The sequence below is a fragment of the Camelina sativa genome, chromosome 5 (assembly GCF_030686135.1).
Source record: "Camelina sativa cultivar CO46 ecotype springtype chromosome 5, ASM3068613v1".
In the NCBI taxonomy this organism is placed as follows: Eukaryota; Viridiplantae; Streptophyta; class Magnoliopsida; order Brassicales; family Brassicaceae; genus Camelina; species Camelina sativa.
This window is the reverse complement of record NC_141884.1, coordinates 4,553,303-4,569,479: the sequence shown is the minus strand read 5'-3', so window position 1 is coordinate 4,569,479 and position 16,177 is coordinate 4,553,303. Positions and strand designations below refer to the sequence as shown.

General features: G+C 34.4%; 5 protein-coding genes, 1 long non-coding RNA gene and 1 other non-coding gene across 8 annotated transcripts; 3 read left to right on the top strand and 4 right to left on the bottom strand.

The window, feature by feature from the left end:
• Positions 1-391: 391 nt before the first annotated feature.
• On the bottom strand, positions 392-2,160 carry LOC104785495 (uncharacterized). Its single transcript, XM_010510712.3, has 5 exons — positions 1,998-2,160; positions 1,469-1,643; positions 1,270-1,362; positions 849-1,039; positions 392-735 (listed from the first exon to the last, which is right to left on the bottom strand). The coding sequence occupies exons 2-5, from the start codon at positions 1,605-1,607 to the stop codon at positions 667-669; spliced, it is 492 nt and encodes a 163-aa protein (XP_010509014.1). The 5' UTR covers positions 1,608-1,643; positions 1,998-2,160; the 3' UTR covers positions 392-666.
• Positions 2,161-3,308: 1,148 nt separating this feature from the next.
• Positions 3,309-5,364, top strand: LOC104785494 (putative F-box/FBD/LRR-repeat protein At1g22000). The gene is made up of 3 exons (XM_010510711.3): positions 3,309-4,459; positions 4,546-4,695; positions 4,790-5,364. Exons 1-3 carry the CDS (start codon positions 3,560-3,562, stop codon positions 5,093-5,095), a joined length of 1,356 nt encoding a protein of 451 aa, XP_010509013.2. The 5' UTR covers positions 3,309-3,559; the 3' UTR covers positions 5,096-5,364.
• Positions 5,365-5,771: 407 nt separating this feature from the next.
• Positions 5,772-7,192, top strand: LOC104788886 (protein ABIL1-like). The gene is made up of 6 exons (XM_019245198.2): positions 5,772-5,801; positions 6,075-6,171; positions 6,261-6,333; positions 6,413-6,465; positions 6,566-6,675; positions 6,825-7,192. The coding sequence occupies exons 1-6, from the start codon at positions 5,772-5,774 to the stop codon at positions 7,005-7,007; spliced, it is 546 nt and encodes a 181-aa protein (XP_019100743.2). The 3' UTR covers positions 7,008-7,192.
• Positions 7,193-8,743: 1,551 nt separating this feature from the next.
• On the bottom strand, positions 8,744-9,269 carry LOC104785493 (uncharacterized). The gene is made up of 2 exons (XR_767372.3): positions 9,131-9,269; positions 8,744-9,024 (listed from the first exon to the last, which is right to left on the bottom strand). It is a non-coding gene; the product is annotated as an uncharacterized LOC104785493 (long non-coding RNA).
• On the bottom strand, positions 9,053-9,239 carry LOC147943266 (U12 minor spliceosomal RNA). The gene has a single exon (XR_015558665.1). It is a non-coding gene; the product is annotated as a U12 minor spliceosomal RNA (small nuclear RNA).
• A 194-nt stretch (positions 9,270-9,463) lies between the features above and the next one.
• Positions 9,464-11,912, bottom strand: LOC104785491 (metal tolerance protein 11). The gene is made up of 6 exons (XM_010510710.3): positions 11,542-11,912; positions 11,019-11,128; positions 10,679-10,924; positions 10,376-10,456; positions 10,058-10,291; positions 9,464-9,978 (listed from the first exon to the last, which is right to left on the bottom strand). The coding sequence occupies exons 1-6, from the start codon at positions 11,705-11,707 to the stop codon at positions 9,628-9,630; spliced, it is 1,188 nt and encodes a 395-aa protein (XP_010509012.1). The 5' UTR covers positions 11,708-11,912; the 3' UTR covers positions 9,464-9,627.
• Positions 11,913-14,838: 2,926 nt separating this feature from the next.
• On the top strand, positions 14,839-16,136 carry LOC104785490 (large ribosomal subunit protein uL23z). 2 transcript variants are annotated; one of them, XM_010510709.3, is made up of 4 exons: positions 14,839-14,972; positions 15,079-15,126; positions 15,404-15,767; positions 15,873-16,136. In XM_010510709.3, the coding sequence occupies exons 2-4, from the start codon at positions 15,111-15,113 to the stop codon at positions 15,955-15,957; spliced, it is 465 nt and encodes a 154-aa protein (XP_010509011.1). In that variant the 5' UTR covers positions 14,839-14,972; positions 15,079-15,110; the 3' UTR covers positions 15,958-16,136. The 2 variants fall into 2 exon arrangements, with proteins under 2 accessions (XP_010509011.1, XP_087369230.1); XM_087513104.1 differs by having other exon boundaries at positions 14,949-15,005.
• Positions 16,137-16,177: the final 41 nt, after the last annotated feature.

Sequence of the window (16,177 nt, the reverse complement as noted above, 5' to 3'; positions counted from 1 at the left end):
ATTAAATATCTATCTAGATTTAATTAATATGTTTATATTACACAATGAATGACTTTCTAAAATCATTTATATATAGTTATATAGATACATAGTATAAAGGCAATGTTATAACACTTGTAATCTAGAGGTATTATTTTTATAATTATATGGAAACTGAATAATAGAAACACACAAATTATTAATTAAAGATGCTACTAGACAACACATAGAAAACCTACCAAAACAGCACACAAAAAACACTAAAAATAAACAACTTCTAGTATATCATTACTTTTTTTAATTTAGGGAGATTATTTGATTAAGATTACAATTACTTTTTTTAAGTTAACTATCTATGATATAGTACAGATCATATACTATTGTTGATTAGATGATTCATGAAGATTCAAAATTAACTCTGTGCTGACAAAAATTGCAATATTAAAGGGGAATAATATAACCCCCAAGAAATTACAAAATTTTGTTTATGTAAACAGATAGGCAAATAAATTCATTTTTTAAAAAACAATTCAAAATCATAGAATTTAAATATTACACAGAAAATAACACAACTTATCATCAAATGGAATCCAAACAAGCCTTGAGAATTATATGTCAACAAAACAAACGTTCTTAAGTGACCTTCTTACTTGGTTTTATGTTTTGTTCAACGTTCTAATGCCACTTTCATAGTTGATCCTTTCCACCATGTGAAACTGCTGCAACCAAGTCTTCAACTTTCACTGGCTTGTGCAGCTGCAGAGTCTCAGCCATTGTTCACAATCAAGTTAGGAACCAGATAAAAGACCAACAACTTATGAAACCAGTCAACGAGAGACGAATGAATGGAAACTGTAATATAAACTCACCGCTTCTGCAATGTTAAACCAATGAAAAGACCGCACAAAAGTATCGTCTTTTGAAGGGAGATTATCGTGATTCCAGTATGTCAGGTTATCGAATTTGGCCTTAGCTTCCCAACACGGGTTCTCATCCGTGATACTAGAAGCTTTTCTCTTTCCATTAGCATTCAGGTCACTCGCTTGTCCAAGCACAAAACCTGAAGGGGGATAACATATGAACAAGCTAAATGAGTAAGTGAGTAACCAAAAACATAATAATATCTCGAGTAGCAGATTCATCAAGACATCTCAGATATTTATTGTCAAAACTCTCTAACTAAGATCTCCATCATCAGGAATTGGTACATTAGTTCCATCATTCTTAAGATATATCCATAAGAAATTCCAAAAGTTTCCACCTTTACATCAGTTAAGAAAAAAAGAGTACCAGAATAGCCACTAGGGAGTGAGATAGTTGCTCCTTGCAACTTCCTTCCTCTGAAATGAGCTTCTTCCGTTTTTACTCCATCAATTTCAACCTCTACGGTTGATGAAAAAAAAGAAACTTCCCACATTAATCTCGCTATATATATATAAAAAAAGAGTGAAAACAGAATCACAAAAACATAGTACTATTGTTCTGTTACCACTGGATTTAGGCTTGAAATAGTGGGAAACTTCAGAAGGACCATCGAATCTAATACAGCAAGGGAGCTGGTGAACTTGACTACTAAGATCCGCAAACAAGTTTCCATCTGCAGCAGCTCTAAGGTCTATGGTTCCCATTAATCCCCACCACTTTGGATCAATTCCTAAAGATTTCTGTAACACAATTCACCAAAAGTAGTCCAGTAAGTGATGAAGACAAAGAATATGGACTTCAGCTTTTGTAAAGAGACTCTAATGCAATATACAGTACTAGAAACAAAAACCAGTTATATAAAATACTAAACACTTGATAGTCAAATTTGATTAACCAATGAGCAATAAAAAATCTTCTAACAACTAATATCAGAAGAGAAAGAATCAATGCGCCAAGGATTAAACCATAAAAGTATCAATTTTTATAACAAGAAAGAAGAAAACGAAAAGAACCCAAGTCATTGATTAAGTTTAAACGAGACTATTCTCAGCAAAATTCATCAGAAATATAACTTTCTAGTCTCACGAGTTTACCTTTTTTTTTTAATCTTGTTTCGTCTCAAAGAGATCTATAAAACTCTATACGATGAAGCCAATCGAGTCATTCAAAACAGTAGAGAGATGGAAAAGAGAAAGCTATTTGGGTTCCAGAAGAAATCTGACTAAAAAAACCTCAGAATTAAAAATTAGGTTTAGTGGTTTTCCGGTTAACTTGTACCAAATATTATTACTATTGACTTTGGTTTGGTTGGTAGGAGACATATCGTTTTACTGCAGTATCCACCGTCACAAAGCAGGCATACGTGTTGCCCATAAGGTAAATCTTAAGAGTTTGCAACTATACATGGAACAAATGTTGCATGTGTCAAGTAGTTAATTGGCTTAATTCGGCAACAGATTAAAAATTAAAGAGCTGTATTAAATGAGATACGTCTATGATTTTGATAAGACAAGTTTGTGGTTTCCTCAGGATTTGGAGGTTCCCAAACTATTGGCAGCAAGCACACAAGTCACTTGAAAACAACCAACGACGTGAGATCATTCAAGCTCCTGTCCCGACAAAGAGTGTTCTTTCTGCATTCTTCGTCAAACAGAAAACACCAAAGCTCAAATCTGGTTATGTCTCGTGAAAACACCAACTTTTTGTACGGATCACGAAAACTTCAATCTTATTATATCACGGTTTTTTCTCTTATCTTTTGATAACATGTTGATTTTCATGTAATTATCTTAATCACCAGTTTCACCACATCAACGTACCAAGTCCAGCCAATTGGTCTGTCGTTAACAACACTGTGTAAAATCGATTTAAGCATAATAAAGATTTCGATCGAGTAGTTAGTTATTCAACCTTGTATCCGAGGTTCAAAAACCACTAAATCAAGATATTCCACCTCCTAAATTTTGAAAAGCATCAGAAATCTGAGACTGCCAGCGTGGAGGTACTCCTTTAATTTTGTAAGATCTGCCGATGGTAGATGATCTTGAACTCCGAACTAGGAGTTCATTAATACGGTTTAGGTTTCTCATAAGTCTTGTATATACACACCGTGGCTCCATAAGTCTTGTAAATCCAAAGATTGCCGGGAAAAACTTAAAATTTCCTTTGTTAGTCACATTTTTAAAATGAGAATGAGAGTACTAGTAATGTGATGAATTTGGTATAATAACAAAATTGAAACTCAAGTGCCTCTCTGTGAGCGAGAGAGTTATGTCCGTGAGTCATCAAAATCAACTCCACACACTTACGTGTAATGATATGATTTGTCTAGATTTTTAGAAAGTTATTCAAATAAAAGTAAATAATCAAAAATGTTTATTTTACTAAATGTTTATTTTTATTTTGGGACTTTATTATTCCTAAAAAAAAAACATCTTTCTTCTTCAATCCAAAAATCTCCGAGTGTGACTTGTTGGGGGTTCAGGGTTTATCGTTCGTCCTCCGTCCTCCTCTAATTTCTAATTTCAAGCTTGCGGTAAGTTGTTTCTAGTTACAACCTCTTAGTTTAATCCCGGAACAGATTAGGGTTTTTGTTTGTTTCCTTCCAGAGAGGGAATTACTAGCGTTTTAGTTTGAATTGGGCACAACTACAACTATGGGTTTGTTGAGGATTGAGAGAATATGTGATTTGCCCGACGATTTGCTGTTGCAAATCTTACTCCGCGTCCCGACGAAAGATGCAGTGGCCACTGGTATCTTGTCTAAAAGATGGCGTTGCGTTTGGAAGATGCTCCATGAACTCGCCTTCAAACACGACCAAGGGAGCGAGAGCTTTGGGTGGTTTGTTGACAAGTCACTGCAACACCATAAGGCACCGAAACTAGTAAGACTGGTTGTCGAACTGGGTCCACAATGTCCTCCTGTTGACGTAGTAGATGTCAGAAAGTGGGTTGGCAAAGCTGTTAACCACGGTGTGAAAAGATTAGATTTCAGTCTCCTCTGGACAGGAGAGCCCACAAGCTTACCTGAGAGCCTTTACACATGCGACTCGCTTGTTTCTTTAACTCTATCAAACCAGATTCTAATTGACATTTCTTTCCCCCCTAGCCTACCATCTCTCTCTTTTCTGAAACTTGCCTATGTGGTCTACAAAGACGAAGAATCTCTTGCTAGGCTTTTATCAAGTTCCCCGGTTCTCAAACAACTGGTGCTTATACGACCTGCTAAAGATGACAACTTGACAAACGTTACCGTGAAAGTGCCTTCGTTGAAATGTTTAACTTATCTGACCGAAGAGGAAGAGGAAGAGGAAGAGGGAGAGGGAGAGGGAGAGGGAGAGGGAGAATATCACACTGGGTCGTTGGTGATAGATTGCCCTGGATTAAAATACTTAGACATCGCTGACTATAGGCTGAGAGACTCTCTTAGTTTGATGAGTAATTTTCTTTGCCTTGATACCGCAGTCTCCACCTTGATTGTTAACAATGATGATGAAAAGTTTCTGAGATGTCTTTCTTCTGCCATACGTCTCAACTTGAATATAACCGAATCAATGGTATATACCTCAGGCTCGATCTCCTCTGTTCCTTGTTGCTTGCTTGGTCAACCAATCTTTTTTTTTTTTTTTTTTTTTTATTGCAGGTTGCGTGTCTTAAAACCATTAAAACCATTGAGTTCCCTAGGATCACAGATTTTATCTTGAATGCAGAATTTTCAGTATATTGGTTGGAACCACTTATGTGTTTGCTTCAGAAATTTTCTAAACTGAAAACTCTTGCGGTCAAGACCACGGTAAGTGCCATCATCCCTTAACATATATGCACATCCAGTTTTGATGAATTTTAATAAATGTATATTAAAGAGTAAATACTGTCATGGTGTATAGGGGTGTCCCCCATGTTCCTGGAACCAGCCGAGTACTATTCCCCAATGCATATCGTCTCATCTAGAGATTGTTCAGTGGATAGAGTATGAAGGAAAAGAAGCTGAGAAACAACTAATGAAATACATTCTCGCTAACTCAAAATGTTTAAAGACAGTGGAGATGTCCTTCTTCGCAACATGCCATCTCAAAGAGTGTCAAATGGAGTTAGAAGCTATGCCTAGGATTTCACCATCAGCTCGGCTTGTTTATTGTACCCCTAAAGTTTGTTGGAGTTATAAGCCGGATAATTATAAAAATATATACTAAAATATTTTTAGAATTATCATTAGTAAGTTATTTCAAAAGATTTTTTTTTGTTTTTGAAATTAAATGGACTCTTCTAGTGCTCAATGGTGTTTCCCTTTGTTCATCACTGTGTCTCTCTTGTCTTAGAGTAGCTGTGGTTTAGTAAAGGTTTTAGCCATTGTTAAGAGATTAGTAATATACGAAACTAATGATTGTCGGTTTGTGTACTACAGTTCTTCAAGACTTGCATCTGGGGTCAGTATTATTAGCTATTGGGATTATTAATACAATAGCTTTGTAATCTGCGTTTTTCTTTAGCTTTTGTGATCTAGAGTTTTACGTGGAGAATACTCGACAAAGAAACTTCTGTTTTGTTTGGATTGTTTATTCTCCAACTTTTATGTAACACGAGCGCAAGAACTTGAGGCCTCAGCTGCTGATTACTGTGAAAAAGTCTTACCTATATAGCAGAAGCAAATGTAACATCTTTTAATTCAACCATATTACTTATATATAGCTTTCTATGATAATTTTGTTCTTCATATTTTCTCATTGCATTACCTCCTTTTTGTTAGGGTATTGGACAATTTGAAGGACTACACTGTAAAGGCTCTAATTAATGCTGTTGGTCACCTTGTAACTGTTGCTTCCAAGCTTACTGGATCTATTTGATCAGCAAAATTCAGACATTTCAACTATGGTGTTGAGAGCTTCTTGTGTTAGCCAGGTAAGCTAGCAACACACTTCTTTATTGATCTTATATTTATTGATCTTGTAAACATTCTCTCCCTTAAGGTTTTTTTTGTATCATCAGCAACTGCTTACATGCCGGACATATATCGACAAAGAAGGTCTTAGACAGCAACAGCTATTAGCAGTTATCCCATTGCATCACAAGCATTACTTTCTACCCAAGTAAGTGTTTTTCTTGGCTCTTGTCAATATTCTGCTAATTGCTATTGATATCTGAATCCTCTGTTTTCTCTGGATTTTGTTATAGATTCTGTTAACAAGCGGGCGGGTACACTTTAGTCCTCTCAGACGAACTAACACAAGACAGAATCATTACCAAGCTATATCCCGTCTCCAACCTTCAGGTGCCATGTCCTCCCCCTTGGAGCTTATTAGTTTATATAAGTAGTCAACTATCAAACATTTTTAGTGATGCTTGGTTTCACTCACTTAGATGCCCCTGCATCAAAATCACTCTCCTGGCTTTTAGGCTCAGAGACCAAGTTTACCCTTACAGTTGCACCAAGGTGAGCCTTGACAGAAGCTTTACTACTATTTCCCACGTTCTTGATAACTAGACACAACTAATACATACTTATTGTGCAGCTCCAAAGATTCAAAAGCTTTCACAAAGACATTTGGAGTTTTCCATCTATTAGGTACGAGAAAGAGGGACTTGAAGAAGAATCAAGCATAGCATTTCTTCATTTGTAACTCATGATCCAGTGAGATTGATAATATACATTGAAACTCATGCAGGTGATGAAGAAGACATTATAAACAAGAAGCCTTTGGCTGGTTCTCAGGTCTCAGGTGTTACTGCAGTAGTATCCACTGTCACAAAGCCCGCATACGGTGTTGCCCATAAGGTAAATCTTAAGAGTTTACAATTTTTACATGGAACAAATGTCCCATGAATCGAGTAGTTAATTGGCAACAGATTAAAATGAAAGAGCTGTATATTTATTATATGAGCTACGTCTATGGTTTTGATAAGACAAGTTTGTGGCTTCCTCAGGATTTGGAGGTTCCCAAACTTCTGGCAGCACACAAGTCACTTGACAATAACCCACGACGAGAGATCATTCAAGCTCCTGTCCGGAAAAAGAGTGTTCTCTCTGCGTTCTTCTTCGTCAAACAGAAAGCACCAAAGCTCAAAGCTGGCTATACGTCTCGTGAAAACACCAACTCTTTGTACTGAGAAGGAAAACTTCATTCTCATACCACGTTTCTTTTATCTTAATATCATGTTGTTTTTCATGTAAATTGTCTTAATAACCAGTTCACCACATCAACGTACCAAGTCCAGCAAGACCTAATTTTGGTCTGTCGTCAACAAATCTGTGTAATTGATTTAAGCACAATAAAGATTTCTATTGAGTAGTTTAATCAAAATTGCATGTCCGGTTTGTTGTTTGCGTCCAGATAAAATATTCTTGGCTCATGTTATTTTCTTTGGTATTTCTTGGCTAGTTCGACAAAAGAAATAATAATGTTGTTTGTCTATGTGACTTATAATTGTTTAATTAAATTAATAACAAAATTTAGGATTATGCAGTTAATAATGAAGAAAATACAAATAAGAATTTGCGTTGTAAAATTTTCTGTATTTTGTTAAATTTGCTACTTCATTTCAAATATGTTTGTTATATATTAAATCATAATTTAAAAAACTACAAATTACACATAAAAATAATAATAAAAAACATTTCTGCGAGTTATGACTTAGTTCTATTATAACGTTTGTCTTTTCGAAAACACCGTGTAAATTTTCTCACAACTCAACTATATGTAGTGTTTGAATGTGTGATACTCTCACTTTATACTGCTATTAATACTCTCACTTTATGTAGTGTTTGAATGTGTGAAAGGCTTTTTTTTTTTATTTTATTTAAAGAGATATGTACTATTGAATGGTGCCAAAGATTTTTTATAAGCCAAAACGCATTCAGTTATATAGTAGTACAACTGACGAAGTAACGGTGTCGGAGAAGAGATGAAAAGAAGAAAGCGATTTGTTGGGTTCCAGAAGAAATCTGACTAAAAAAACCACAGAATTGGAATTTAGATTTAGTGGTTTTATGGTTAACTTGTACCAAATATTATTACTATTGACTTTGGTTTGGTTGGTACGAGACATATCGTTTTGCCAAATTATACTAAATAAAAGTAGGAGCTATAAGGTTCTAAGGCTGTCTCCCTAAGATTTTAAACATTCAATAGGGATTAGCCACTTTATTATTTAACATATTTATAATTTACAAAATTTTCTATATTATTAACATCCAATAGGGATTAGCCACTTCATTATTTAACATTTTTTAACGATTTTGGTTTGAGAAGTTTCAATACATGTGAATCTAAAACCAAGTAAGTATACTGTAAAAGTATCAATAATTGAGTGAATATATGACTATGTTGGTTTACATAAATTGTACAAATTTTACAAGAAAAGAAGCAATGATTTTGATCATGGAGTTTGATTGGCTAACAAGTTGTGTGGTAGTTTAAAAAGTGATGTTTTGAATGATTATTCAGCGGAAGAGTGTGAAGAAGCTTGCAAAAAAGTTTTTACCTTAATAGTAATTTAAAGTTTTTTATAAGTTAATATTTCATAATTATCATCTATCATGTATACATTTCACCAAAATATACGCATGGGTTCAAAAACTAGTATTATTAAAAACTTGTAATGTAGTATAGTAGTTGACCACTCGACACCCCTTAACGTTATCAAATCTAACAATTTTTTTGTAATCGTGGTTTTGGACAATTGCCTTTTTCACCAAATACTGTAATGTGTTTTCAGTTACTTTGTTCTCAAAATTATTACCGTCACAAGTTTTGTGCCTTTCAAGGATATATATGAAAGAGGAAGATAACAAGTAATAAACGATTGATTTGGGTTTAGTCTGTAGGAAGTATGGACTTTTAGGCTTAGGTAACAGAGGCATCTCATTTTCTTTTTTTTATTTATTAGATGGACATCAGACACTGTACTACTAATTACCATAATCCATTAATAACCGCTAAAGATAAGTTTGAATAAAAAGATCATTGACAGTTTGACACAAAAGATAGCATCACTTAGACATCACTTGAATTGAACATAAGACTATTGATTCTTGTAATATCAATATCCGAAATTGGATCTATAGGCCTGTCTTCACCTTCTTCCATCCCAGGATCGAATTCCCCAGGTTCTCTACTGTACTCATCTGCCATACCAAACAAACAAACAAATTTAGAATATCATCAAAGCAAGCAAACTCCAAAAACCCACTCCCCTGCACATACAACATTTGAAACATTCTAGCTATTTACCCTTCCATAAATTCTTGCGCCATTTTTTAAACGTTTTCACGATTTAATTAGGCGCTGCGACCGGCTCTCACCGTTCGCTTTGTTTTCCTTACTCATTAGTTTAAGGCAGTTTTCACCAGTCGTCCACCCTCAATACTTTATACTAGTCTTCACAGCACTCACACGCCTCACCTTTCCGATGTGGGACAAAATCTACTACAACTTTTTCTAATACGTCAAAGTCAAACCAATATGACTTTGGATTTAAGACTTTTTATAAGTTGTAGTGAATATGGATGGTTTCAGTAACGTCATCTGCTTGAGACTAGTACATTTAACATATGTGTGCGTGAGTAGGGGAAAGCATCTTGTTGCTAAATGAAATGAAACACGCAAGTAGCTAGTTACAAAGATACATTCCTTTTTATCTCACAATTGTCTACTAAACAATACACTGGAGATTTTTAAGTTGTCAAAAGATTTGGAAACGTAGACATCTTGAAAAGATAAACAGCTAACTAACTGTGGGATCTACTAGCGTGCTCAGGTTTGTGAGTGTACTCATAATCAAGATGCACAAAAGCCCTTTCGATCTCCTCTAGCAGCTCGAGCTTCTCTTGCAGCGATTCTCCAATGTCGTGAGCCACTTGCAGAGGCATGTCAGAAGGAAGAACAATGTCAACCTCCACAAAATAATGAGATCCAAATGTGTAAGCCCTCACTGTGTCGATGTGCCTAATGGCCTTGTGGTGGTTCCAACACAGGTAAGTTAGTTTCTGCAGATACTCTGGTCTTGCTGATTTCCCAACAAGAGAGTTCACGTTCTCCAATACCGTCATTGACCATGTTCGTATCGTGTATATTGCAAGCTGCGTGAATTAAGAGACAATTTTCAGCAAGGAGAGGATAAAAAGACTTGATTTTGTTTTTATAAATGTGGAGACTTACAATGATAGCTCCAACTGGATCGATCCAATCATCAATGTAATTGGCGAGGATTACTGCAATGAGTCCAATGATGTTTGTGATGACGTCGAAGAAGTGATCTTGAGCATAAGCTTTGACGATCTCGTTAGTGAAGGATCTGCAGTAGAGGACCAGAAGCAGTTTGACCAATGTAACAGAAAGCATGATCCCAACCACCCAACTCTCTTGCTCTTTTGTTAGGTTGAACTCCTTGTGCTATATGAAAGAGATTTCGTGAATAATGTATTGACTTTAAAAAAAGCTCTAGACCAAAGCTAGGTGATCAAGTATCAGACATACGCTGGACAACATTGTGCGAAGAGATTCCAAGATAATCTGCAACCCAAGTGTTGCCATCACTGATGCAAAGACTAGGATTCCCTGAGAGAATTTGAAGCAAGAATGCACATATTGAAGAAATAGGAAAAACTTTGTAGACTTGCCGTAGTTTTTAACAGTTGCACAGAGAAATCAATAGCACAAAACAACTAGGCAAGCTTGCTTCAGCTGATTCAATAAACATAACATATAATAGAAATCTACTAATGGAAGACACATGAATGAGCATATATAGTCAGTCTTAAAGAGGATGATGATACAAACCAGTGGTTGCATCCGTTTCTTGCCAATGGGATACTGATACGGGTTCGGTGTCTGCATAGAGAAGGCGGTAAACCACAGGATGAAGCCAGAAAGAAGATCAAGAAGAGAGTCCAGTGTGGAGGCAATGATCGCTAAAGAGCCACTAGTGACAGAAGCATAGACTTTAGCAGCAAAAAGAAGCATGTTTGCAATGTTCGATATTCTAATCGCCAATGTCTCGCTTTTAGCCAAACTATCCTGCTCTTCCTATATGTGCACAAGACAGAGTAATTCATACAAGAATCAATAAACAAGAACAAATGCATCATAAGTTTATAACAAATGCATAGCCTCATCAAACCTTGGACATTCCAGGAACAAAGCCGCGTTCAGCAAGTTCATCCATTTCAGTAAAGCCTTCAAGCATCTCTACTTGCTGCTGGTAATAATCTGCCACATTGTCTTCCGGACCTGAGAAAACTCAAAGACGCACATAAGCTTCAGATCAAATCCAATTCATTTCAGCTACAGTTTCTTCTCACTAATTCAATTGAGATCACAATTTTACCAATAGAACAGAAAGAAATAAAGACTCTTTCTTTAATGTCAACAACAACAAAGCAAAGATTCTGTTTTTTTTTGTTACCACCATAGCTTCTTCAAATCAGGCTAAAAGACTATACAACAAGTCAATCATGTTCAATCACTTCAACATCCAAAAAGATTCCAAAAAATCTCAACTTCAATAAATATCTAATTAAGAATCTAAAAGATGCTAAAAATAGCAAACAAAAACATATCAATTCTCTTATCACAGAAGAAGAAGGTGAAACTGAAGAAGAAAATGGAAATGTCGAGTGGAGTGGAGAAGCAAGAAGATTTACCCAAACAACCAAGACAGTTGTGTAGTTTGCTCGGAGTCTTCTTCTCCATGTGCGCCGGAGAAACCTGGAAATCGTCGAAATTTAACTGCCAGGAACGGTCACCGTTACCGTGAAACTCGAGCAGCGAGATCCCTTCGTCGGAATCTGGAATAGCTGGCTCAACCATTTTTCCGGCGATGGAATTGCGGCGGAGGCGGCGGGGAGAGATTGATGAGGAGGAGGAGCGGAAGCTGTGTTTATTTAATTTGGGGTAAGAAGATGGAAATTTGAAGAGACGGCGAGGGTAAATATGGTAATAAGGAGAAAGATTGAAGAGGATACTAACTACGTACGACTGTTGTGGTTAGTAGCCATTCCACAGAGATATACTTGGACCAGCCAAAGAGACGTCTCTGTTTTAAAATTTCCACGTGGCGGTTGCTCAATGGATTTGGGATCTCGCACGTGATTGGAGGAGTCATCATGACACGTGTACAGCTGAGATGAGAAGTCTAATTAAAGGACCCTCGTGAAAAGGTTTTTAATTTTTTTATGGATGAATCATGAACGTATGACTATGATTGATTATATTGGAGACTGAGTAGTCTGTACTGTAGTCATCCTTTAAACCTGTTAAGTAGAAGTCATTATAGGAGTATAGTCATCCTTTAAACCTGTAAGTAGAAGTCATTATAGGAATGAACTTTACATGTCAAGCCAAACCATGATTTAGATTCGTGACAAAAATAGTTTCTAGATTTTCGTTTTTCTCTTTTTGGGTTTAGTCAAAGATTCTATGTTTTCAATGATCGATTTAGAATTAGTTCGACTAGTAACAATTCATTTTATACTATCTGTTTGGGATAATTAATGTTTAAATTTTTTTGGAAAGACAAAAAACCAAAGAAGGTGTAACTTGTAACTTGACGTAAAATAAATAAGTACTATCAAATTTGTATGTCTTTTCACGTCAATAGCAGCACGCCACTGAAACTTTCATTTTGTAATTACTAATTTACTCAGCTTAAAACTCTTCACAAAACTACTAAGATCAAATAGTGGTTTTGTTTTCTTAGTGTTTGGTTTTGTACTACAAATTAAATAAAGAAGTGTTTTGTGCAATGTCACTTATTTTATATATTAGCATCATTATAATTGATGCTAATAAGTTTTACATTATTTATATATGTGATTCTAGAAGTGTTGATGCAAATATTTTGCATTCATTGCAATAATTATTTTGAATATTGTTATACTAATACTAGTAGTTACTTATTAAACTTTTACCAGTTTTTACATCATAAAAACATCAAGGTCACTAAATATAGTTACATCACTTTTACAATTGATGCTTAGTTCTTAATTAGCATAATTGTTTTATTGATTTAATTTTTTGTATTATTTTCTAAATAATGTAAATTTATCTATATGTATTAATATTTGTAAAATGATGCAAATGGATCTTGATTTACATCAACTTCAATTAATTGATGCAACACAAATCAATAATGACATCAATTATTGAAATTGATGTTACATTATATCTTTTTTTTTTTGTATCTGAGTAGAAATAAGTCATTCAAATTAGTATCACTTATTTTTAGATGCAAATTAATAGATTTTTTTCTGGGTTCAAAATGCAAATTAATTGATGTAATGTTCCTGACCCCTTTTCGTAGTGTTGGTAAAGCCAAGATTATAAACTTTGATAGTATAAGTTTGTTCTAAATTCGATAAAAGCTGGTATATTATTCAATAACAATATTGATTTCAATATAAATTGTTAAGAATGTTATTTAATATCTGAAAAAAAGAGGAAAGAATATTTAAGTTATAATATTTAATGAGAAAATGTCAAAAAATTAGGAAAATATTCAGTTAGGCCTGAGATAACATCAAACTAGAAATAAGTTAAGAGCTTATGGCCAAAGGCTCACTATGATATCAATTAAGAACACAAATAAGTAAGTATTATTAGCTTATTTTTTCCCACTAGCAAAAAAAAAAATTAGCTTAATTTTGTCAAAGGCACATTATATTATCAATAAAAAAAATATTTTATCAATATTAGCTTAATGGTATCAATAAGAGTATCATAATGTAAACTTACCAACACTATATAACTCAACATTCACTTTATTATTTTCATTTGCAATCACTACATAAAAAAAAATCAATAAGATGAACACACCTCTCTGTATTATTCACATGACATTACTATCTACCAATTTGTATGCAACGTGAATTAATTTTAACTCATGATTTTAGACGGTGCGTCGCACAAGTCGAGTACAAATTTAATGATCAATTTTAAGTATCTAGTTATCCCAAACTTACTCATTCCTCTCTGAAATAAAAATTAAATAAATTGAACAAATTTCTTTTATAAATTTTGTAGTTTTATAATTTTTTGATTAAATAAATTAGATAAATGTTCATTCAACGTCTATTATTTGCTTGTTAAATATATTGTCCCAGCATAATCAACCAGACATGAACGTAAGAAAATAAGAGAACATTGAATTAGCAGTTCAGTTTAAATATAAAACATACGATCTCACATAGGCTGATTAATATTGGGTTACCTCACTATAATGATCTCTCTATAATAATATTTTTCTCTAAACAAGCCAAGCCATATCGAAGCCCAAAGTAATCAATAATGTTTAGGGTTTCAGTTTCCATCCACTATATATTTGTAAGCAACGTGAATTAATTTCAACTCATGATTTTAGGCGGTGTGTCGCATAAGTCTAGTACCAATTAATGATTAATTTTAAGTAGCTAGTTATCCCAAACTTACTCATTCCTCTATGAAATAAAAAATAAATAAATTGAACAAATTTCTTTTATAAATTATTTATTTTTCTAACTTTTTGATTAAATAAATTAGATAAGTGTTCACTCAACGTCTTATTTGCTAATTAAATACACTATCGTAAGAAAATATAAGAGAACATTAAATTAGGCAATTAGCAGTTGAGTTTAAAGATAAAACATACTCCCTCTGTTTCATATTACATATTATTTTAGGCTAAATATTTTGTTACAAAATAAGTGTCATTTTGTATTTTTAAGGTAGATGTTTGATAAATTTTTTAATTTTATCCCTACTAATTTAATGTATTGACCAATAGAAAAAATAAATAATATATTGATAAAGGGTAAAATAGAAAATTTATTGATTTTCTTAATCTACATGATATGTGAAAAATCTTAAAATGACACTTAATATGAAACAGGTGATATGAACTATAATAATCCTTTTCTCTATAATAATCCTTTTCACTAGACAAGCCAAGCGATAATAGTTGAAGTATTTTTGGAAGGCCCATTTACAATATTAAAGGCCCAAAGAAATCACTTCAACATTTTAGGGTTTCAGTTCTCACTATATATTTGTAAGCGGCGGGTGGCTAGGGTTTCCCGTTTCCTGCCTTCACCCCTCCCAGGTACGTTCGTCGTCTCTCTCCCCCTTCTTAACAGTGAGCTCCAAATCTTCTTACATTTCGTTTCTTGATTTGTTAAACTGAGTTTGGTTTTCTGGGTTTTTTACAGATTTCGAGTCTGAACAAGAATCACTCTAAGCCATGTCTCCGGCTAAAGGTACGATCTTTTTTTCCATTTATAACCAGATTCCGTATTGAACCATTACTTTGAACAAATTAGATTTGAATCTTTTACTAGACTTCAGCTTAGCTTCACCTTAGTTAAGATTTTTGGAGTAATCATGAATCGAATTGAATTTGGGGTTGTAGATGTTCTTTTTGGAGTTTCCATGTATAGAAGTGAATATGATATGTAGATGAATTCATTTGGTCTTGATGTTGAAGCAAATGTAGTTGTGTTGGTTGCTTAATCTCTGTGTTGTGTTGTAATGCAGTTGATACTACGAAGAAGGCCGATCCCAAGGCCAAGGCATTGAAGGCGGCAAAGGCTGTGAAGTCTGGTCAAACCTTCAAGAAGAAGGATAAGAAGATTAGGACTAAGGTCACCTTCCACAGGCCAAAGACTCTTACCTTGCCCAGAAACCCTAAGTACGACAGAATCAGTGCTACCCCAAGGAACAAGTTGGATCATTACCAAATCCTTAAGTACCCACTCACCACTGAGTCTGCGATGAAGAAGATTGAAGACAACAACACTCTTGTCTTCATTGTTGACATTCGTGCTGACAAAAAGAAGATTAAGGATGCTGTTAAGAAGATGTATGACATCCAGACTAAGAAGGTCAACACCCTCATCAGGTATAACTTCAATGAGAGTTTTCTTTAAAGCTTTGTTGTATATATTGTGAGTTTGATTGTGTGTAATGTATTTTGACACAATGTGTTATGTTTGTTTGCTGCAAGGCCTGATGGAACCAAGAAGGCTTACGTGAGGCTTACACCCGACTATGACGCTTTGGATGTTGCTAACAAAATAGGCATCATCTAAGTTTGATCTATCTCTGCAATTATCAAATCAGACTTGTGGTTTTTGTCTCTTGTAGTCTCAGTTTTGCTTTAAGATATTATTACCATCATATGGTATTTGTAGTATTTGGAGCAAAAACGTTTTACAATACATTCATGTTGCAGTTTAATTTTGAATTCAAGTTCTATGTTTTTCGCTGATGACTAATCTCATCATTAAACTCTCACAAAACGCCTAAAAT